Source organism: Dromiciops gliroides, chromosome X (genome assembly GCF_019393635.1).
Source record: "Dromiciops gliroides isolate mDroGli1 chromosome X, mDroGli1.pri, whole genome shotgun sequence".
In the NCBI taxonomy this organism is placed as follows: Eukaryota; Metazoa; Chordata; class Mammalia; order Microbiotheria; family Microbiotheriidae; genus Dromiciops; species Dromiciops gliroides.
The window spans coordinates 80,874,099-80,897,795 of NC_057867.1; the positions used below are offsets into that span (position 1 = coordinate 80,874,099).

Here is a 23,697-nt window from a genome sequence, read left to right on the forward strand (position 1 = left end):
TTGAGTTGAAGGGCCACATACAAAGCTGTTTCATCTTTTTCATGTTGTCAAACAACTAAATTATATCATTAGGCATATTTAGCTGCTATAATGGTTTTCAACAATTTCATAAACACCACCTGTTTGAAAAAATATTGATTTTCCATTTGTCAGAAGCACCCTGAGCTAATCAAGCTAAGAAATGAACAGATATGCGTGCATCTCTTTCTGATGCTTCTCACCCTCACTTCTTGTATTTGTTTCATCTTTCCTTTCAGTACTGTTTTTAACATCATCTGATTCTTCCCTTTCGGCTAAGGAAAAACTGGCTTTGATTTCTTCTAAGAATATCTTCTTAGGGGAACAGCTAGGTGGCGCAGTGGATAAAGCACCAGCCTTGGATTCAGGAGGACCTGAGTTCAAATCTGGCTTCAGCCACTTGACACTTACTAGCTGTGTGACCCTGGGTAAGTCACTTAATCCTCATTGCCCCGCAAAAAAAAAAACAACATATATATATATATATGTTTTATCCTTTTTAACAAAATATCTAACTACATGTGCTGAATTTAGTTTATGAAAGCTTTAAGTTAAAACATGACTTAAAGAGAAAATAAATACTTTGCTTTAAAGAAGTGGGGATAATGCTCGTTTGGTGGTGGTGGTTGTTTTTTTCTTTAAGACAAATAAAAATGTGACAAAAATCAAGTACTATTTTATATTCTTGAAAGGCTCTTCTATACACAATATTTAATTTTAGCAACTTAGCAGTAGAATTTTATATGAAATTTACTTTTTGTATTCCAACTTAATTTTAGAAAGAAATGTTATTCATGCTACAAATCTAAAATTATGTCTATACACATATTTGCATACATATATATGTATTTGTATATACACATAAATATAGATGAAAAATTGGGTGGATGGATGGAAACCCCTTTCTGATGGCTAGTCACTGATTTCCAATTGATTACTACCAATTAAATATGATGGAATCATCTTAAACTTCAACATGTACAGAAATCTGAAACCACCAACATCTGTATCAAATTAGCTATTAGGATTTCTTTGTTAAGATTTTGCAATTCCATTTCTCATTCTCTTACTTCACTAACACACTAAGATACATTAACCTTATGTTAATACTATAGTTTAAAATTATCATCATAAAAAAGAATTAAACATGTCTCTAAGAATTTAAAGTTGTTTACATACCTGATGACTGAAAATATCCAGTATTTGCTGCATCAGCATTTTCCCTGACAGTTATGGCAGACTCATCATTGTCAGATGAAGAAGAGAACAAATACTTTACAAACTGCTGTTTCTTGGCATTTTTTGCAATGGAAAACTTAGAGGTTTTTTTAGCATCAGTACCTGAATCAGAAGTGGAATCTTCTCTTTTTGGTTTTGCTTTATCCTGTTTAAACATGTGACTCTTTGGCCTATATATAACTTTCCTTCTAATACGGCTGAAGCTGAAATCAGTATCAGACTCTGAAGAACTCTTATTCACTTTGGCTGACTCCTTGCACATAACTGATCTTTCATCTGAATCTGAACTATGAATCATTATAGTGTATTCTTTGGAAATCAACTGGACGTTTTCTTCAGCATGAGGCAAAAAACTTTGGCTATCTTTTTTTTTCCACTGCCCTGATGATTTTGCTATACACTTTTCATCACTTTCTTCTTCTGAACTGGATGTAACAAACTCCTTTTCTATTTGTTCAATAAAAGGTATTGTTTTTATCTGTCGTGATCTTTGGAGGTCAGTTTCTTCCCCAAATAACATAGTGTCATTATCAGTAATGGTAATCTTTTCCTTGATGACTTCAATATTTCCTGTGATACTGGCCTCCTGGTGATATTCCTCTTCTGTCTTCTCTTGATTTACAGTATCTTTTGATGAGGAATCCGATATGGAAATAGGAGAAAGAGCAACACATAATTTCCTTGTTATTCTGGTTAATGTCTCTAACTCAGATTCTCTTTTGCCAACTTTTGAAGATTCATCTGTTTTTAAAGGGCAATTGTCTGTATTTGATTCAGTACATTCAGCATCCTTGGTACTGACACAAGTTTCTAGATTCTCAAAATTATCTTCAGATCCTGAAGAATGAATAGATACAACTTCTATATCTACAGATTTAGAAGTACAGGCAGGTTCATACTGTAGTTCTTCATTTGTATTACACTTCCTTGTTTCACGATTTATTGCTCTTCGAACCATTTCTGTATCAGTTTTGTCATGTGAAAACTTTGTCTTCATAGCCACTTTATTTTTTACTTTGGATTTTACATTTACATTTTTAAGTTTAGCATCTTTTTTAACATTCTCATTTTTTCTTTTTCTAATATTTTCTTCCTTGTTTCTAACAACCAAGTTACTTATCTCCTTGCCCATTAATTTTTCTAATGCCTTATGAGCCTTACTTATGCCAACAATCACAGATCTAATAGCTTTCAACTGACTTAACTTCATACCTGAGGCAACTGTTGGATTACTGATTGTTTGTTCCAAAAATTCTGTAACACTAGCATTCATCTTTGTAGTGTTCTCAACAAGTTTTTTTGTCTTTTTAATCAAGTCATCTGGAATCTTTAATGATGAAAAAGAATATGTTATAGAGTCTGAGTAAGAATCAACTGAGCGAAGTTTCTTTTCAGCATTACTTCTACCTTTAATGGAGGAGTGGAATTTCTGTGAACAGTTATATGTCTTACCACTCTCTTCACTTGCAAACTGTAGCATCGTTTTATTCTGTTGCATCAAGCATGAGAACTTCTCAAACACACTGTCACAAACGGTAATCAAATCTAACAAAGGCTCAGGGTGGCAAATATAGCAATTCCACTGGTTGTTTTCATCCATTATTTTTGATATCTCCTTTTGCCCTAGATTGCGCCAAATGCATTTGTTGCAAAAAGCCTTATAGCAAGAGTCACAACAAATTAAGCTTCCACCTTTTGCACACCATCTGAAATGTAAAAAAAAAAAAAAGTGTTAAAGCATCATTCTTTTTTAATGTATTTAGAATTTTAATTTTCCCCAATTACATGTAAAAACAATTTTTAATGTCCATTTTTAAAACTCTGTGCTCCAAATTCTCTTCCTTCCCACCCCTGAACAAGATAAGCTATTCAATATAAGTTAGACATGTGTAGTCATGCAAAACATTTCCATATTAGTCAGGTTGTGAAAGAAAACAGACAAAAAATACCTCAAGAAAAATAAACTAAAAGAAAATTATAAAGCATCATTCCTAGTCAAACTACTATTTAAAGACATAAAAAATAAAAGTGAATCAGGAATAAAAACCTACTAATTAAAGAAAAACTAAAGATAATATACTTGAACATTTAAAATTATACTCATGGGGCAGCTAGATGGCGCAGTGGATAAGCACCGGCCCTGGATTCAGGAGTACCTGAGTTCAAATCCGGCCTCAGACACTTACTAGCTGTGTGACCCTGGGCAAGTCACTTAACCCCAATTGCCTCACCAAAAAACAAAAACAAACAAAATAAAATTATACTCATACGGGCAGCTAGGTGGCGCAGTGGATAGACCACTGGCCCTGGAGTCAGGAGTACCTGAGTTCAAATCCGGCCTCAGACATTTAATACTTACTAGCTGTGTGACTCTGGGCAAGTCACTTAACCCCAACTGCCTCACTAAAAAAAAAAAAAATATTATACTCGTACTTGGGGCTAAGATGGCAGAGTAAAGGCACGAACTCACCCTACTTCTTCCAAAGTCCCATCCAAATAACTTTAAATAATGCCTCAAAATAAAATCTATAGTGGAAAAACCAACAAATGGAAAGGATGAAATAGTATTCCAGTCCAAGGCAGAGAGTCATGGGCCTCCCATATAAGACCTTGGAGTAACTAAATCAGCAGAAGCACCAGCTGCTTCCAGAGCTCTCAGGCCACAGATGGTAAGGGGGGTAGACAAGTGGACAGAAGGAAATTAAAGGGAACCCTTAGCTGGCACTAGGCACAGGCCTCTGTTGCACTGACCATACAGGAATCCATGTAACAGTCCCAAGGTGAGAATGAGCACTAGCACACCAGAATTCCTGGTGGCAGGGGAGTTCACAGCCCCAGATCAAAGTTCCAGGGTAGGAAAGAGAGCTTGTGGTCACTCACAGACAAGAGTACAGGCCAAGAAAGCAATGACCACACCTCTACTTAGATCATAATACCTTGGAAGAACTGAAAACTTATAGATGCCCCAAATCACTCTGAAAAAAATAGAACAACAACAACAAAAGAAAAACGAAGAATAGGTAAGTGTTCCCCCTTCATCCTGGAAGCAGAGCCCAACATTAACACAAAATTAAAAGTTAATAGGCTGGGGCAGCTAGATGGCGCAGTGGATAGAGCACCGGCCCTGGAGTCAGGAGTACCTGAGTTCAAATCTGGTCTCAGACACTTAATACTTAACTAGCTGTGTGACCCTGGGCAAGTCACTTAACCCCAATTGCCTCACTAAAAAAAAAAAAAAAGAAAAGAAAAGTTAATAGGCTGAAAAAATGTGCAAACAACAAAAACAGAATCTGACCATAAGAAGCTACTATGATGATAGGGAAGATCAAAATGCAAATTCAGAAGAAGACAACAAAGTCAAAACTTCTACATCAAAGCTGCAAAGAAAAATGTGAAATGGTCTCATGTCCAAAAAGAATACCTGAAAGAGCTTTAAAAAAGATTTTAAAAGTCAAGTAAGGGGCAGCTAGGTGGCACAGTGGATAAGGCACTGGCCCTGGATTCAGGAGGACCTGAGTTCAAATGCGGCCTCAGACACTTAACACTTACTAGCTGTGTGACCCTGGGCAAGTCACTTAACCCCAATTGCCTCACCAAAAAAAAGTCAAGTAAGAGAGAGAGAGGAAAAAATTGGGGAAAGAAATGAAAGTGATGCAAGAAAATCATGAAAAAAAGTTAAAAGCTTGGTGTAAAAAAAAAAATACCCATGCACACAAAATCCACAGATAAGAAAAATTCTTTAAAATTGGAAAATTCACTGAAGAAAAAAACGCCTTAAATAGTAGAATTATACAAATGGAAAAGGAAGTGCAAAAGCGCACTGAAGAAAATAATACCTTAAAAATTAGAACTGGGCAAGCAGAAGCTGGGGCAGCTAGGTGGCGCAGTGGATAAAGCACCGGCCCTGGATTCAGGAGGACCTGAATTCAAATCCGGCCTCAGACACTTGACACTTACTAGCTGTGTGACCCTGGGCAAATCACTTAACCCCAATTGCCTCACTAAAAAAAAAAAAGAAAGAGATGCACTAGGAAAAGGGGGAAGGGAGAGGTAGAATGGAGTAAATCAGCTCACATAAAAGAGGCATGAAAGCTTTTACAATGGAGGATTATATGGGAAGGAAAGGGGTGAGAGGCAATGCTCGAACCTTACTCTCGTTGGCCTTGGCTAAAAGAGAGAATAACGTACAAACTCAGTTGGGTATAGAAATCTATCTTACCCTATAGGGAAGTAGGAATAAGAAAAGGGCAGAGGGGGCTGATAGAAGACAAGGTGGAATGGAGGAGGTGGTGGTCAAAAGCAACACACTTTTTTTTTTTTTTCCAGGGCCGGTGCTTTTATCCACTGCGCCACCTAGCCGCCCCCTAAAAGCAACACACTTTTGAAGAGAGACAGGGTGGAAGGAGAAAGAGAAGGATAAAAGGGATAAAATAGGATATAGGGAAATATGCAGTAATCATAACTGTGAATGTGACTGGGATGAACTCACTCATAAAATGAAGTAGATAGCAAAACAAATTAAAAACCAGAATCCTCCAATATGTTGTTTAAAAGAAGCATTTGAAGCAGAGAAAAAAAAAAGAAGGGGCAGCACTCATGATCTCAGACAAAGCAAAAGCAGAAGTAGATCTAATGAAAAGATATAAGCAAGGAAACTACATCTTGCTAAAAGTTACCACAGACAATGAAGTAAAATCAGTACTAAACATATAAACACCAAATGGTATAGCACCTGTGAGAAAATAATTAATAATAGATTTCTTAGGGGGACCCAGGGACCCAATTTTAGTTGGGTTTCTCCCCCCACTTTAGAGGAGTCAATTTTTAGGAGGGAAGTTTTAATCCTATTCAGGGTGAACAGTAGAAATGGAGAATAGGGGGGTGGAGTCAAGATGGTGGAGGAAAGACATTAAACACACAGAGCTCCTGATACAATCACCCCAAAAACAGCAATAAAAGAACCCCTGGAGCAGAAAAACACACAAAAATACGGGCTGAAATTATTCTCCAGCTACAGATAGATGTCAGGGGGTCGTGCTGGACCACACGTAAAGTGTAACTCCGCGAATGTGCTGACAGACACACCAGACACACCGCCTGAGGAATTTACCCTGGAGCCTCTGAATTGGCTACAGCACAGGAGTCTTCTGGAGCTGAGCGTGTGGTCAGGTAAGAGGGCTGATCGGCTGGATCGGGGAGCAAGCAGAAACTGAAGGGGTACCAGCGGGACAGGGGAAGAATTTGGCTATCCCACCCCAGTGGGGAACCAGGAAGAAATCCTGAGCAGCAGGAGGCTCAGGTGGGGGAGGCGCACTCAGGTGGAGGAGCAGGCTCATGGAAGCTAAGAACCACAGAAAAAGCACAGAAAGGCTTGAGGTTATCTCTGGAGCAGAGAACAGGCCAGGTGTGAAAAGGGGGAAAAATTGTACAAAAAATATTTATAGCAACTCTTGGTGGAGTCTAAGAATTAAGAATCAAGGGAATGTCCATCAATTGAGGAATGATGGAAAAAGCTGTGCTACATGATTGTAGTGGAATGGTCTTGTGCTACAGGAAATGACAAACAGGATGATCCCCGAAAAACCTTGAAAGACTAATGAACATCAATGAAGTGAGGAGAGCTGGGAGGACATTGTGTGTAGTGACAGCAGTATTGTTCAATGAGCAATTGTGAATGACTTAACTACTCTCAGCAGTGCAATGATCCAAGATAATCCCAAGGAACTAATGAGGAAGCTTACTATGCACCCCTATAGAAAGAACTGATAAAAAGAACACTTGTGGATTATACATATATCACCTGGTTGTGATCTTGTGAAGGAGGGAGGAAAGGGAGGGAGGGAGGGAGAAAAATTTGGAACTCTAAATCTTAGGAAAATGAATGTTGAATGTTGAATGTTCCCTTACATGTAAATGGAAAATAAAATAAATGTTTGTTGCTTAAAAAAAAAAAGCACCAGCCTGGATTCAGGAGGACCCGAGTTCAAATCTGGCCTCAGACACTTGACACTTACTAGCTGTGTGACCCTGGGCAAGTCACTTAACCCTCATTGCCCCACCAAAAAACAAAAAACAAAACAAAACAAAAAAACACACACACAAAAAAAGACTCAGCTCAAGGCAGCTAAGTGGCACAGTAGAAAGAGAGCTGTCCCTAGAGTTGGAAAAGCCTAACTTCAAATCCAACTTCAGACACTCACTAGTTGTGTGATCAAGTCACTTAACTTCTTTTGGGGGCACCTGGGTGGCACAGTGGATAAAGCACTGGTCCTGGATTCAGGAGGACCTGAGTTCAAATCCAGCCTCGGACACTTGACACTTACTAGCTGTGTGACCATGGGCAAGTCACTTAACCCTCATTGCCCCACCAAAAAACAAACAAATGAAAAAGAGCAAAATTCTCAATTATGGAGCAGGCATTCGAGAGCACAGTATATGGACCAGGAAATCCTGAGTTCAAATCTAGACTCAAGACACTTACTAGCTATGCAACCCTGAGCAAGCACCTAACCTGGCTCAGTTTCCTCAACTATAAAATGGTACCTACCTCACAGGGTTGTTGTGAAGGTCAAATGACATGTATAAAAAGGACTTAGTACAGTGTTATACTAGATGCTTAATACATTTTCCCCTTTCCTTTTCCTTTCCCCACAGTAGAAAGGGTGCATAAATTTAGAGAGGAAAATTTGGAAGAAGGGAAGGCAGTGTTGAAGGTTCTGGGAGTGAACGGACAGTCGATGGCATACTGGGAATAGATTTTCTACAATGCCAGCCAAGGGCTCAGAACCACTGGGATACTCTTAAGATACTCTTAAGGGATAAGAATATAGTAACTATTAAGGAATGGGGCGAGGAAGAGTGCCAGTGGCTAGAAATCTGTTAAGGTGATTAGACTGGTCAAAGCACTTCCTTCAGGTTGTCAATAGGCAATCACAACATCATGAGGCTTATAAGAAAACCAAGTGCATTAGAAAAGAAATGAACATGCATGTGGAACCTAATGCACTCATGGTCCTTATAGAAGTTTGCTTTTTCATGACAATATAACAAAAGGAGGAGGAGAAAACAGGAAGGGCTATTGCATGGGAGGGGAAACATGCAGTAACTCCTCCTGAAGAGGGGGAGAAAGGCAATGGCAAAAGGGGAGAGAGGGAGAAAAATTTGAAACTAAAAATTTTATGAAAACAAATGTTGAAAACTAAATACTTTTATAATTTAAAAAACAACAAAAAAAATACTTTTTGAATTTAAAAACCGTTAATCATGCTCCAGTAACTTTGCCAAGAAAAGCCCCAAAGGAGCAGCTAGGTGGAGCAGTGGATAGAGCATGGGCCCTGGAGTCAGAAGGACCTGAGTTCAAATCTGTCCTCAGACACTTGACACTTACTAGCTATGTGACCCTGGGCAAGTCACTTAACCCCAATTGCCTCACAAAGAAAGAAAGAAAGAAAGAAAGAAAGAAAGAAAGAAAGAAAGAAAGAAAGAAAGAAAGAAAGAAAGAAAGAAAGAAAGAAAGAAAGAAAGAAAGAAAGGAAGAAAGGAAGAAAGGAAGAAAGAAAGAAAGCTTCAGACGTGACTGAAAAATGAGTGAACAGGTATAAACCATATCAAAGTTAACTGCCACTTTTCTTCAGCTAGAAAACATCTATAGTTAGAAATCTAAATACTTGTATGCCCTTCATTCTTAATATATGCTATAATCTGACTTTTGATGACATGAATAAGAGTCATTGATACTATCAATAAAATTTTAAGAGACCCCACCCCCAAAAGCAGAAAGCTTTATATTTTTCTGGGTATTATATTCCTACCTGCACTGCTCATCAATTCCTCTAGAATCACGGCTTATGTCACCACTGATATAATATTCATAGCAGTTCTAAAAAAGAATTAACATTAAGTTCTACATTTTAAAAATCTGTTAGTGTTAACATTTACAAAACACAGATTTTAAGATGATTCAAACCATTAAGCATACAATATTTTTAAACATAAAACTGGGGTGATGACTTTACTCATACATAGTAAATGAATGGAATATTTTGTAGAAGTAAAAATCTGGTACCAAAATAGTGACCCATCGTTAGGGAATGGCTGAACAAAATTAGTTGGTAGTAAGTAAGCACCAGCAGGAAAGAATAATTCATTTTGTTAACTGATAAACTAATTCAAAGATTTCTCAAAGGAAAAATTTGTATAAATTAATAAAAGGAAACTAAATAGTACCTAAAGAATAATACAAAACATTATTATAATACAATCCAAAAGAACAATTAAAATTAAATTCAACCCTTAGTAATAGCATGGTTGATAAGACTGTTGGAAGACCTCAGAAGAAATCCTTCCCCAAGTAACATCCATCCTCAGTTAATTTCTTAATCAGTTAATAGATATAATAATAATAATAATATCTCACAGAGTTGTATATCAAATGATATTACATATGCAAAGCACTTTGCAAACCTAAATAAAATGCTATTATTAAAATGCCTTATTATTATAACAAATAATGACCGCAGAAAATAGATAATTTGAAATGTCTTCCTCTCAACAGAAATAGGGACAATTGAGGGCAGAATACTATATATATTGTCTTACAGAGACAGTATTTTTTGTTTGTTTTGTGGGAGGGGCTAATTAAACATTTTTCCTTGTTACAAGGCAACTTAAATTCTGTGGGTTAAAAGAATATTATAGGGGGCAGCTAGATGGCGCGGTGGATAAAGCACGGCCCTGGAGTCAGAAGAACCTGGGTTCAAATCTGTCCTCAGACACTTGACATTTACTAGCTGTGTGACCCTGGGAAAGTCACTTAACCCCCACTGCCTCACCAAAAAAAAAAAAACCCAAAAGAATATTATAGCCAGAAGAAATTATGACACAAAAATAAAAAGTAGCAAAAAAAATGTTCTTTAAATTTCAAGAGAAAGAAAATGCAGGGGCAGCTAGGTGGCGCAGTGGATAGAGCACTGGCCCTGGAGTCGGGAGGACCTGAGTTCAAATCTGGCCTCAGACACTTAACACTTACAAGCTGTGTGACCTTAGGCAAGTCACTTAATCCCAACTGCCTCACTAAAAAAAAAAAAAGAAAGAAAGAAAATGCCATAAATAGGTGAATGAATTAACTATCTGAAAACAAGTTTTGACAAGACGTCCAAAATGGGTATTTTTATTCAGAGCACTTCAGGAAAATAAGTGAAACACATCAGTTAAATGAACAACTTCTTTAAAAAACAGCTCCTTGTGTCTGTTCACATGTTGGTTGGTTGTTTTCCTTCATAAACAAAGAGGACCAAAATACCATTACTATGTCAGGGTCAAGGTACGGTGTGTCCAACTGGACACCAATATCAGCTCAGAAAGCTCTACCGCAGGTCAGGCATAAATAGTTCATTTGCTTGTTCTCATGCATATAAATAAGTTAAAAAGTGAAGTTCATCCATATTAACCAATTGATTAAGCAAGTCTGACTTTTAGGCAAGTTGTACACTGATTTCACCCCACTTCTAAAAATAGAGAGCACCTTCACTTTTGAAATTTATCATTGTAGAATTCATATAAATAAAAGGTTATTTCAAAACGTAACAAGAAATCTGTCCTTTGCTCAATTATTCCAGAATACATTTGATGAGAAAACAGCAAAATAAGAAATAGTTTACAGATAATAAAATGACCATCCACTTTGTAACTACATACCTTACAAATAAGGACATTCAGTGCAGGATGTCTATATACTGAATCCTTCTGAAAGCAGTTCACCTGTTGTCCACAAGCAGTGCAGTCTAGAATCCTATGGAGCTTTTTTCCTAAAACAAATCAATCATTACCGTAATCTGTTAACAAATGAAATTTAAAATGAGATAAAACACTGGAAACCGTATTTTGATATCTCATAATCTTGTTAGCAATGTGCTATTTGCTTTCAGTAGGAATCCTAATTACAAAGATATATATATTCACATTCTTCTACTGTTGCATGCGACAACTTTCACAAACACGCAGACTAAGAAGGTTGAGAATTCGAAGCAATCACGCTATACATCTTTCCCAGTTCATGGCTGAAATGCCATCCAACTTCTGTTTAAAGTCATAGGGGAACTCAAAGTTGTTCCTATCCTCAAACCTTTTCTAACAACTTCCATCCAATTTGGGTGGGAACTCTACCATAATGGCAATCAAAACAAGATTAATCATTAATTCATCACAGTAGGAAAACAAAGCAATTCTGTGGGTGTCCCTTTTTTCCCCTGGGACAGTCTTTCAAATACATCTTTTATATGTATTTCAGATACTAGGGCAAAAAGACAAAAATTAAGTAGACTATTTCCATAAATAGATTATATTCAATTGTTTCAACTGAGAGGAAAACATGTACATATATAAGTATATTTTCTATAGAATATGGAGAGAATATTAAGTATATAGAAGTATATACTATATATGTATATTTTATTTTAATATATACTTATAAAGAAAATATGATATACACACATACATACACATATACGTATATAAATGGAGAAAGAGAGAGAGAGAGAGAGAATGAATGAACGAATGAACGAGTGGGACTATCCCAGGCATGGAGTCGGGAAGACTCTTCTTCCTGAGTTCCAATCCAGCCTGAGACACTTACTAGCTGTGTGATACTGACTGAACACAGACTGAAGCGAGCTATTTTTCATTTACTTTCTTTCATTTTTTTCTTTTGTTCAAGTCTTTTTATATAAAATGTCTAATATTATAATATTTTACATAATTGCACACGTATAACTTATATCTCATTGTTTGCTGCCTCAGGAAAGGAAGGGAGGGAAGAAGGGATAGAATTTAGAACTCAAAAATAAATTTAAAGAAAAATATTTATTAAAATTTTTTTAAAAAAGAAAACCAACTTCCCCCCACACACAAAGAAAGGGGAATTACACATAAGGAAGAATAGGAGCTAATGCAAAGGCAGAGCAAGAGAAGAGAATGGAACCTCTTTTCAAAGAGGTTTGATTTCATTATCTCTCCCTCCTCAGGGCCTGCATGGTAGATAAATGTTGTTGATTACTGAAGCCAGGAAAAGCAAACTCCACAGTACACAGCACAATTACTGACACATTAATCTAAGATAATGTTACAACAAAATCCAAATGAAGTAAAATGACCTACGAGAAAAGAAGGCAAATAACTTAGGTTTTCATCTTTAACTACTCACCTGAACCCAGAGCAAGTGTCAAAAATGGCTCAATTTCTAAAATCTATCAGAAGACCTCATTATTGTGAGACAGTCAATTACAATGAAAAGGCTAAATGTGAATTCTGGCTATATTAAGAGAAGTTCAAAAATAAAGGAGTAGCATACATATGTGTAACTACAAAGATACATGTCAACCCAACTTCTATAATGAAGTCCTCTATGATGGATGATATAACTAAGGAGAAATATTCACAAGCTACACCTCACTAAGGGGAAGATTAGGCCTAACGAGAAGACACAGAGCAATAATTATCAACTCAATAAAAATTATTTTCCTTCTCATCTGTGCTGTCAAAGTAAAATAAATTCACTGGATAAAATGTTTTCCTCCATTTACAAAAATGTTTAAACTGAGGTAGGAAGAGCCCTTTCAAGGATGTAGATTAAGGGAATTCATACTTCAGATATGGGTTGGATTCTATGAACTAAGGCCCTTTTCAGCCACGGGATATGATTAATTCTAAGATAAATGTCAGGATTTTAATACTGTCTGACCAGAGAATGATGAAAAGATAAAAAAAAAAACCTTAAGTCTTTCACTGAAACAAACTTACATATAATACAAATGCAAAGTATAGAATACTTAAAAGTAGATATCTAAAAGTCTAACCCTTTTTAGGTTGTCTAGTTTTGTACAACACAAGGACTTCGTGTTTCCTAAATAATTTTTAATTTTAAAAAACTGTTCTGGTACATTTTATTTTTATGACATATTCATTTCTAGCTACAACCCCCCAAAACATTCAGAGGGCCACCCCTTTGCACAAAGAATTAAAAAAACAAACCAGCCAATCAACCCAACATATCAATAAAGTCTGAGAGTATGGAATACTCCATGCCTATAACCCACCACCACCACCACCTCTCAACCACAGAAAGAATATGCATTTCCCCAACACTTTTTTGGCCTTCAAATGGTTATGGAAAGTGTTCAATTTCTTTTTCTGCTGTTCTTTCCATTTACATGATTGTAATCACTTTTACATTAGTTCTTATCTTACTATCATTTAAATATTCTTTATAATAAACTATTTTTTACAAAATGTACTTTGAAATTAATTTTCATCTAAATTACTTACCAACTTCTTTTTTGAGAGTTTCAGTTTTAATTGTACTTTTCTCGCTGACTTCAGGCTCTTGAAAATCATCTTTGTCTTCCTTCTGGACTGCTTCCAACTGTACAAACTCATTACCTACAATTTAACATCAATAATCATCCTGCAAACTATGTGACAACATTGTCTGAATCAATTCTGAATGTCAGAATAACACTTAAATCTTTGAAAGTCACTGGATAAGGGGCAGCTAAGTGGCGCAGTGGATAAAGCACTGGCCTTGGATTCAGGAGGACCTGAGTTCAAATCCAGCTTCAGACACTTGACACTTACTAGCTGTGTGACCCTGGGCAAGTCACTTAACCCTCATTGCCCCACCAAAAAAAAGAAAAAGAAAGTCACTAGATGAAACAAAATGGCAAGTTTGTTCCAAGGTGCTAAGGGACTTCATCACAACCTCTGAGTCCTATACTTAGCTAGAATCTGGAAGTTTCCAAAACTAAAACAAACTGTGGTGTTTGAACTAAAATTCCTTTTTTAAAAAATTTTTATTTAAATTTTTGAGTTCCAAATTCTAGCCCTCCCTCTCTGATGTAATAAGCAATCAGATATAGATTATATACAAGTAATCATGTAAAACATTTCCATATGAGTTATTTTGCATAAGATAAATTGAATGAGGGGGCAGCTAGGTGGTGGATAAAGCTCGGGCCCTGGATTCAGGAAGACCTGAGTTCAAATCCAGCCTCAGACCCTTGACACTTACTAGCTGTGTGACCCTGGGCAAGTCACTTAACCCCTCACTGCCCCCACCTGCCCCCCAACAAAAGATAATTTGAATGAAAGAAAAAAAATGAAAGAGTGAAAAATAGTATGTGTTCAATCAATATCAGTTCTTTATTTGGAGGTGGATAGTATGCTTCATCATTTGGATCACTGTATTGCTGAGAATAGTTAAGTCATTCACAGTTCTACATTAAATAATACTTCTGTGTCTGTGCACACAACATTCTCTTTTTATGCTCACTTTAATATACATCACTTTCATATGTCTTTCCAGGCCTTTCTAAAATCATCCTGCTTGTCATTTCTTATTGTACATTAATACTCCATCACAATCATACCACAGTTTGTTTAGCTTTCCCCAATTGATGGGCATTCCTTTGATTTCCCATTATTAGCCACCACAAAAGAGCTGCTATCAATATTTTTATACAAATAGGTCTTTTTCTCTTTTGGAGGATGTCTTTGGGATATAAACCTAGCAGTGGTATGTATTGCTGGATCAAAGGGTATGTACAACTTTATAGCTCTTTGGGCATAGTTCGAATTGCTCTCCAGAAGGGATGGCTCCATTCACAACTCCAACAGTGCATTGGTGTCCTAGTTTCCCCACATCCCTCCCCATATCCAATATTTTCCTTTTTTTGTTATATTTGCCACTCTGATAGGTGTGAGGTGGTACCTCAGAGTTATTAACATAAAATTCTTTTTTTTAATTTTTTTTTCCAAAATAAAATTCTTGAGAGAAGGAGAAGATTTAGCTTTTGTTTTCACTCTTCTTCACAAACCCTTACTCTGTCTGGAAGAAGACCTCAGAGTTAAAAGATTTGGAATTTTCCTTCTTCCATTAGAATTTTCGCTTTATTCTCTAAGACCAGAAGTATTGAATATCACTTCCCCTGTGGCCTAACTTCTAAACACTGGTGATAAAAATATCAAGTCCTAATCTCAAGGATCTCACGTTCTAATCAGGGGTACAATACACATAGGAGATTGGAGGTTAAGTGACTTGCCTAAAGTCACATGGTTGGGGATTTTTCTGAGGCTAGATTTGAAGTCAGGCCCCAATAATCTATCCAATGTGTCACCTAACTACCCAGGATATACAATAAACCCACATCAACATCGACATTTCTATATACTACCAACAAAACCCAGCAGGAAGACTTAGAAATAAAAATTCCATTTAAAATAACTGCCAACAATATAAAACACTTGGGAATCTACCTGCCAAGACAAACCCATAAACACAATTACAAAACACTTTTCAGATAAATAAAAACACATCTAAACAATGGGAAAAATATTAATTGCTCACAGGAGAAATATTAATTGTTCATAGGTAGGCTGAAACTACCCATGAGCAATTAATATTTTTCTTAGTTAATTGATTCATTCAGTGCTATACTAATCAAATTACCAATGAATTATTTTATAGAGCTAGAAAAAAATAAGAAACTTCATAAGGAAGAACAAAAAGTCAAGAATTTCTAGGGAATCAAGGAAAAAATGTGAAGGAAGACAGCCTAGCATTAGCAGATTTCAAACTAGCATACAAAGCAGCCATTATGAAAACAGTCTGGTACTTGCTAAGAGATAGAACTGATGCACAACACACAGGAGTGTGTAATCTAGCAGGTGATAAACCCAAAGAAACAAGCTTTGGAGGGATGATTTTATTTGACAAAAATTGTTGGGAAAAATGGAAAACAGTTTGACAGAAACCAAGCATAGACCAACATTTCAGACTGTATACCAAGATGAGGTCAAAGGGGTCAAAATTTAGACATAAAGGGTGATGCCACAAGTAAATCAGGGGAGCAAGGAAAAATGTACTTATTAGATCTGTGGATAAGAGAAGACTTTCTGACCAAGCAAAAGATGGAAAAGAACATGGGAAGTGAAATGCATAATTTTGATTGCATGGTGTTAAAAAGGTTTTGAACAAATAAAAATAAAGAATGTAGCCAAAATAATAAGGAAAATAGGAAACTGGGAAAAAATTTTCAAACAAATTTCTGATAAAGTTCCAATTTCTTAAATATATAGGGAACTAAGCCAGATTTTTAAAAATAGGAGCCACTCCATAATTGATAAATTACCAAAGAATATGAAAAGACAGTTTTCAGAAGAAATTCAAGCTATCTATAGTCATATGAAGATATGCTCTAAATCACTTGAATATAGAAATGCCAATGAAAACAACTTTAATAAAGATACTATTTCTACAGAAATATTTATAGTACCTGTTTTTGTTATGGCAAAGAATTAGAAATGGGGGGGTGCCTATCAAATGAGAAATGGCTGTACAAAGTATGGTATATGATTATGATGGAATACTAGTGTGCTACAAGAAATGATGAACAAGATGCTCTCAGAAAAACCTGGAAAGACTATTAGGAAGTCAAGAAAAGTGAACTGAGCAGAACCAGAAGAACACTGTACAAAGTAACAGAAATACTGTACAATAACCAATTGTAAAAGACTTAGCTATTCTTAACAACACTATGATCTAAGAAAAGTCCAAAGGACTCATGATGAAAAAGGAAAAATGGGGAAAAAAATGAAAAATCAATTTCCTGAGGAAAAAACTGATGGCGTGAGAAGGCAGATAGAAGCACTCTTTTTAAACATTCTTTATTTTTCTTGGGGGTTTTTTTGGCTGTGTTTTCTTTCACACTATGACTAATATGGAAATATATTTTCCATGACATATGTATAATTTATATCAAATTTCTTGCCTTGTCAATGAGGGGAGAGGGGTAGGAAGGAGAGAGAGAATTTGGAACAAGAAATTTCAAAAAAGACATGTTAAGGGGGCAGCTTGGTGGTGCAGTAGAAGAGCACCAGCCCTAGAGTCAAGAGGACCTGAGTTCAAATCTGGTCTCACACAGTTGACACACTTACTAGCTGTGTGACTCTGGGAAAGCCACTTAACCCCAATTGCCCCCCTCTCTCTCTCTCTCTCTCTCTCTCTCTCTCTCTCTCTCTCTCTCTCACTCACTCACTCACACACACACACACACACACACACAAAACCAAGTTAAAAAATTTTTTTACATATAATTGAAAAAATATTTTAAAATAGAGAAACAGATGAATGGAACAGACTGGAGAAGGGAGATTCAGAAACAATAGAACTCAATAACGCAGTGTTTGATAAAACAGAAAACATAAGTTACCTAAAGAAAAGTTTTCCACTTGATAAAAACTGCTGGGAAAAATCAAAAATAGTCTTCATTAAACAAGTAATGAGATGATTATAAAAGATAAAACTGGTGATTTGGATAACTTAAAACTGAAAAGCTTCTGCACAAATAACATTAACACACCTAGGATAAGAACTACAGTGGTTGAATAGCGAAAAAAAATCTTTATCAAATTCTTCTGATAAGGGTTTAATGTTCAAGATATGTAAACAAGTTATAGAAATACATGTATATGTATATATACATACATATACATATATATATATATAAACGGCCATTCTATTGATAAATGGTCATAGTGTATAAACAAACAATTCTCAAAAAAAAAGAACTGCAAAGTGTTCATAACCACATGAAAAAAATGTCCCGAATCATTAATAATAAGGGAAATACAAATCAAAATAACCCTGAGGTCTCACCTTACTCTCTGCCAAAAAATGGCAACAAAATGGGAGGAAGTGTGGGAAGATGGGCACAGTAATACACTGTTGAGGGAGCTGTGAGATGGCACAACCATTTAGGAAAGGCATTTGGAATTATGCAAAGAAAGTGACAAAAATGTCCATACCCTTGAAACTAAAAACTCCTTTACTGGTTTATTCCCCAAAGAAGCCACTGAGAGGAAAAACTCCCCATTTTGTCCAAAATATTTATAATAGCACTTTTTTTGTACCAGCTACGAATTGGAAACAAAGTCGATGGGGAAGGAGATAGCATTGTAAGATATGAAATGGGTATTTTTGATGACATTAAAGTAAAACATTTTTGTATAAATAAAACAAATGTAACCATGAGCAGAAGGAAAGCAGAAAATTGGGGGAAATTTTTTTTATAAACAGGCCCTCAGGTAAAGGTCTCATATCTCAAATATATAAAAAACTATCTCAAATCTCTAAGAATATGAGTCATTCCCCAATTGATAAATGGTGAAAGGATATGAACAGGCAGTTTTCCAATGAAGAAATCAAAATAATGTATAGCCGAATGAAAAAATGCTCTCAATCATTACTGATTAGAGAAATGCAAATTAAAAGAACCTTGAGACATCATTTTACACCTATCATATTGGTGAAAATGATAGAAAGGGGAAGTGACAATTATTGGAGGGGATGCAGAAAAACTGGGACCTTAATTCACTGTTGGTGGATCTCTAAGCTGATTCAACCATTTGAGAGAGATATGGAATTATGCCCAAAGAGTTATTAAATTACCTATACCCTTTGACTGAGCAATACCACTCTTAGAATTGTTTCCCAAGATGATTAAGGAAAAAGAAAAAGAAACTTACCCTGCTATAAGAAATGAGCTAAAAAAAAAAAAAGATGACTTCAATGATTTTAGAAAAGCATGGAGAGACCTCCACAGAATAATGGAGAGTGAAATAAGCAGAATCAAGAGAACATTCCATATAGTAACAGCAATACTGTTTTAAGAACAACTTTGAGTAACCAAATTATTCTGATTATTAAAATACCAAATTAACTGCAAAGATTCTATAAAGGAAGAAGCTGCTTGAATACAGACAAAGGAACACATAGATACACACATACATATGCATACATACATGTACACTGTGTAAATGTATACAGACACACATAGAGATTTATGTGTGATGGTAGCCATCTTGAAGTTGGGGGAAAAGAAATTTGTATAACTGGTAGTACGTATGAACGGAATAGCAATTTGTGCATAGTATATTGGCAATCTCAGGGCAATGCAATGGGGTTTTTTGTTTGTTTGTTTGTTTTGGGTGGGGCAATGAGGGTTAAGTGACTTGCCCAGGGTCACAGAGCTAGTAAGTGTCAAGTGTCTGAGGTTGGATTTGAACTCAGGCCCTCCTGAATCCAGGGCTGGTGATTTATCCACTGTGCCACCTAGCTGCCCCCTCTATCCCACTTTGTTATGGAAATGTTTGTTTTATTAAGTTCAGAATAAAATAAGTTAATTTATTTTTTTTTTGGTGAGGCAATTGGGGTTAAGTGACTTGCCTAGGGTCACACAGCTAGTAAGTGTTAAGTGTCTGAGGTCAAATTTGAACTCAGGTCCTCCTGACTCCAGGGCCAGTGCTCTATCCACTGTGCTACGTAGCTGCCCCCAATAAGTTAATTTTTAAAAAAAACAACCAAACAAATAAACTCAGGAATGGCTAAACCAAGAGTTGTACCTGAATGTAATGGAATATGATTGCATTCTAAGAAATGATGGGTGTGATGAATACATCTTTGTATTTCTTAATACAAAAAGATCTTTCAGAACTGATGGAAAGTGAAGGAAACAGCCTACGTGGAAACTAAAACAATTTAAATGGAAAGAACACCACACCAAAAAATTAAGTTATCTGGAACAAAATGTTAAAGCTCAAGGAAGACTCAAATGAAAATGGGAGAGGCCACCTTCAACCTACCTCTTCCTGAAGGTGAGAGGTCCCTAGATGTTCCACTTGCTGGAGGTTTTCCCAATGCAGCCATCAGTTGGGATGAATTTTCTGTTCCTCCCTAAAAGGAAAAAATCCTCTTTTTCACATGGGATGGCTCTCATGGAGGGGATAAAAGAAGGGATACATGGGATACCACAGTGATGTAAGAAACAGAAAACGTCGATAAAAATTTTTTTCAAAAGAGTTCAAGAATCTCAAAAATCATGAGGGGAGGAGGAAAGAACGGAGTTTGGGTTAGTGTTTACTAAACTATACTACAAATCTGATATGAGGAAAACAATTGGTTCTTGTTAGAAAGATAGAGGCTGACCAGCAGAAAAGATTACATATGCAGTATCCAAAATCGAACATAAAGTAACATGGCAAATCCCAAAACAAAGGGGGGGGGGGGAGTGTGGTATTCAATAAAAAACAAATGGGGTAAGTCAGCCCCACCTCTGGGTGGCAGACACACTGCGGCCCTTACTGACTGGGCTAAGGGGGCAGAGGGAACCAGTGGTGGGGGCCTCCCCACTCTTCTGAGTCTGATGTCACAGGACCCCCCCCCCCCGTCCCCTTGAACCCGACTCCCCTCGAGTGCTCCTCCCCTCCTCACACCCTCCTCCCTCAGGAGCCTTCCTCTCCTCGAGCCCTCCTCCTCCCTGGCGCCCTCCTCCTCCCTCCCCCCTCCTGTCACGCCCTCCTCCCCTCCTCATACCCTCCCTGGCGTCCTCCTCTCCCACGCACACCATCCTCCCCCTAGTACCCTCCTCCCTCACTCGCACCCTCCTCCTACTACTCATCTTCCTCCCCTCCTCATGCCCTCCCTGTCATCCTCCTCCTACATGCACCCTCCTCCTCCTACTCGGCCTCCTCCCTCCCCCCCTCCTGTCACACCCTCCTCATGCCCTCCCTGGCGCCCTCCTCCCCCTAGTACCCTCCTCCCCCACAAGCACCCTTCTTCTCCCACTCACCCTCATCCCTCCTCCCTCCAGTCGCGCCCTCCTCCCCTCCTTATGCCCTCCCTGTCGTCCTCTTCCTATGTGTACCCTCCTCCTCCCACTCGCCCTCCTCCCTCCCCCCTCCTGTCGCGCCCTCCTCCCCTTCTCATGCCCTCCCTGTCATCCTCCCCCACGCGCACCCTCCTCCTTCCACTCGCCCTCCTCCTTCCCCCACTCCTGTCACACCCTCCTCCCCTCCTCCTGCCCTCCCTGGTGCCCTCCTCCCCCACGCGCACCCTCCTCCCTCCCTCTCACGCCCTGGGGGAGGCCAACCAGCCCCTTAGAGGAGCAGGCCCTCCAGGGTCAGTCCACAGGGCCACACACACACGCACGCACACACACGCACGCACGCACACGCATACACGACCCTCCCCCCCACAGGCACACACATAAACAAAGGTCTAAGTACTAGCACGACCCGACTCGCCTCCACACACGGATCCCGGGCACCAAGAGAAGCCATGGGGGGGGGGGGAGAAGAAGAGTAAAATGGGGGAGGGGCACTTACCTCACATTCGCTGACGCTGGCACTCGCAGGGTCCTCGGGGTTCTCTTCATTGAAAGCGGGGGTGGAAAAGAGGAGTGGGGAGTACTGGAAGAGGGTGGCAGAATCGGGAGTGGCAGCCGACCCGGGGGACCTCGAGCTACCTGCACCCGACATGGGTGAGCCAGGAACTGGAACTGCTTCCTCCACAGGCAGGGAAGACTGACCCCGCCCCGCCGGGCCCCGCCCTCTTCTTCCCTCCCCACTACCTCCCCACCCCCTCCTTACCCCTACCTCCCCACCCAGGCTCTTTCCCTCTACCCCCATTTCCCCGCCCAAAGAGGCCACAGTGCATCTCTCACCCAGAGGTGGGGCTGACGGACCCCATTTGTTTCTTATCCAATAGTGTGTGCCCTCCCCCCCGTTTGGGGATGAAAAAAACCACGCCATGTTATTTTATGTTTGCCTCTGTATACTGCATACGTAATCTTTTCTGTTGGACAGCCTCTATATTTTTAACAAGAACCAATTCCTGATCCTTAAACTCGTAAAAGCCAAAACGAGAAAGAAAATTAGAGAACAATTTCCTTAATAAACATTGATGCAAAAATTTTAAATAAAGCACTAGCAAAGAGATTACAGCAATTTATCACCAGGATCATCCACTATGACCAGGTGGGATTGATACCAGGAATGCAGGGCTGGTTCAACATGAGGAAAACTATCAAGATAATCAACCACATCAATAAGAAAACTAACCCAAATCAAATGATTATCTCATTTGACAAAATACAGCTCTCGTTCCTATTAAACACAGCTAGGTGGCGCAGTAGATAGAGCACCTGCCCTGGATTCAGGAAGACCTGAGTTCAAAGCAAATCACTTAACCCTCATTGCCTCGCAAAAAGAAAAAATAAAACCAAACCAAACCAGAGAGCATAGGAATAAATGGAGCTTTCCTTAAAATGTTAAACAATATCTGTCTTAAACCATCAGCAAGCATTACATGTAATGGGGATAAGCTAAAATCAGTCCCAATAAAATCAGAGGAGAAACAAAGATGTCCATTATCACCAATATTGTTCAATATTATACTAGAAATGTTAGCTTTAGCAATAAGAGAAGAAAAAGGAACTGAAGGAATTAGAATAGGCAAGGAGGAAAGAAAACCTTTACTCTTTGCAAATGATATACTTAAAGGATCCTAAAGAATTTGAAACAATTAACAACTTCAGCAAAGTAATAAGATATAAAATAAACTCACATAAATCATCAGCATTTCCATATATGACCAAAGGCCAGCAGCAAAAGATATTTAAATAACTGTACACAATAGAAAATATTTGGGGGTCCACCTGATGTAGGAGGCAAAAAGGGGTTAACAGAAAAACCTAAGGCCCCAGCTCTAATTCAGATAGGAGCTCTAAGAGGGATTCAAACCCCAGTTAATGGATAACTTACAAGTCAGAATGCTAGGTTCTTGAACCCATAGTAATCAGTACCCATAACGGGAACATAAAGAGACAGGTCATATAACAATGATACACTGAAAGGCTATAGAAATTTGGACTAGAAATAAATTATAAATTAAGATGTTTTGAAACTAAGCATGTGAACCAGAAAGAGACATGTGCAGAAAAAGCCAAATTTGTCCCCAGATTCACCTTATGATGTGTAGACCCCCCAAAACACACCTCCACAGAAAAAGGTCCCCGCCTCGGGGGTTGGTTTAGGACCCCCAGGAACTCCAAGTTAGGATAAACCCTCCCCTGTACCTCCCTATGGTGGAGATTATTATTATTTGGGGCGGGGTGAGGCAATTGGGGTTAAGTGACTTGCTCAGGGTCACACAGCTAGTAAGTGTTATGTGTCTGAGGCCGGATTTGAACTCAGGTCCTCCTGAATCCAGGGCTGGTACTCTATCCACTGCCCACCTAGCTGCCCCTAAGGTGGAGATTATTATAATGAGAAGGACAGGACCTCCCCTGTACTTCCCTAAAGTGCAGATTATTAACATGAGACTGATAATCAATTTATCCATACTATAAATATAACTGTCTTTTCTTTCACTATTCAAGAGATACTTTTCTACTTTTCTGGTTCTCTCACTGTGATCACTCACAGTATTGCAATAAAACTTGGGAAACTGAGTTACTGAGTCTTGTAATTCTTTTGTGACGACTCACAATCAATTTGACCTTAATTCCATCCTACATCACACCTGCTGAGACAAACCCAGGAACTATATGA

At 38.1% G+C, this 23,697-nt stretch overlaps 1 protein-coding gene across 1 annotated transcript in view; it reads right to left on the reverse strand.

Annotated features, from left to right (window-relative positions):
* LOC122734101 (transcriptional regulator ATRX-like) overlaps nt 1-21,649 on the reverse strand; it is a 97,744-nt gene extending 76,095 nt beyond the window's left edge. Inside the window, exons 1-6 of the mRNA XM_043974792.1 lie at nt 21,472-21,649; nt 19,951-20,041; nt 13,579-13,692; nt 10,954-11,063; nt 9,069-9,136; nt 1,198-2,963 (exon numbers count right to left, since the gene is read on the reverse strand). Of these exons, the coding sequence (XP_043830727.1) occupies nt 1,198-2,963; nt 9,069-9,136; nt 10,954-11,063; nt 13,579-13,692; nt 19,951-20,041; nt 21,472-21,624 (2,302 nt within the window). The 5' untranslated portion in view covers nt 21,625-21,649. The remainder of the gene's footprint in view (nt 1-1,197; nt 2,964-9,068; nt 9,137-10,953; nt 11,064-13,578; nt 13,693-19,950; nt 20,042-21,471) is intronic.
* Nucleotides 21,650-23,697: the final 2,048 nt, after the last annotated feature.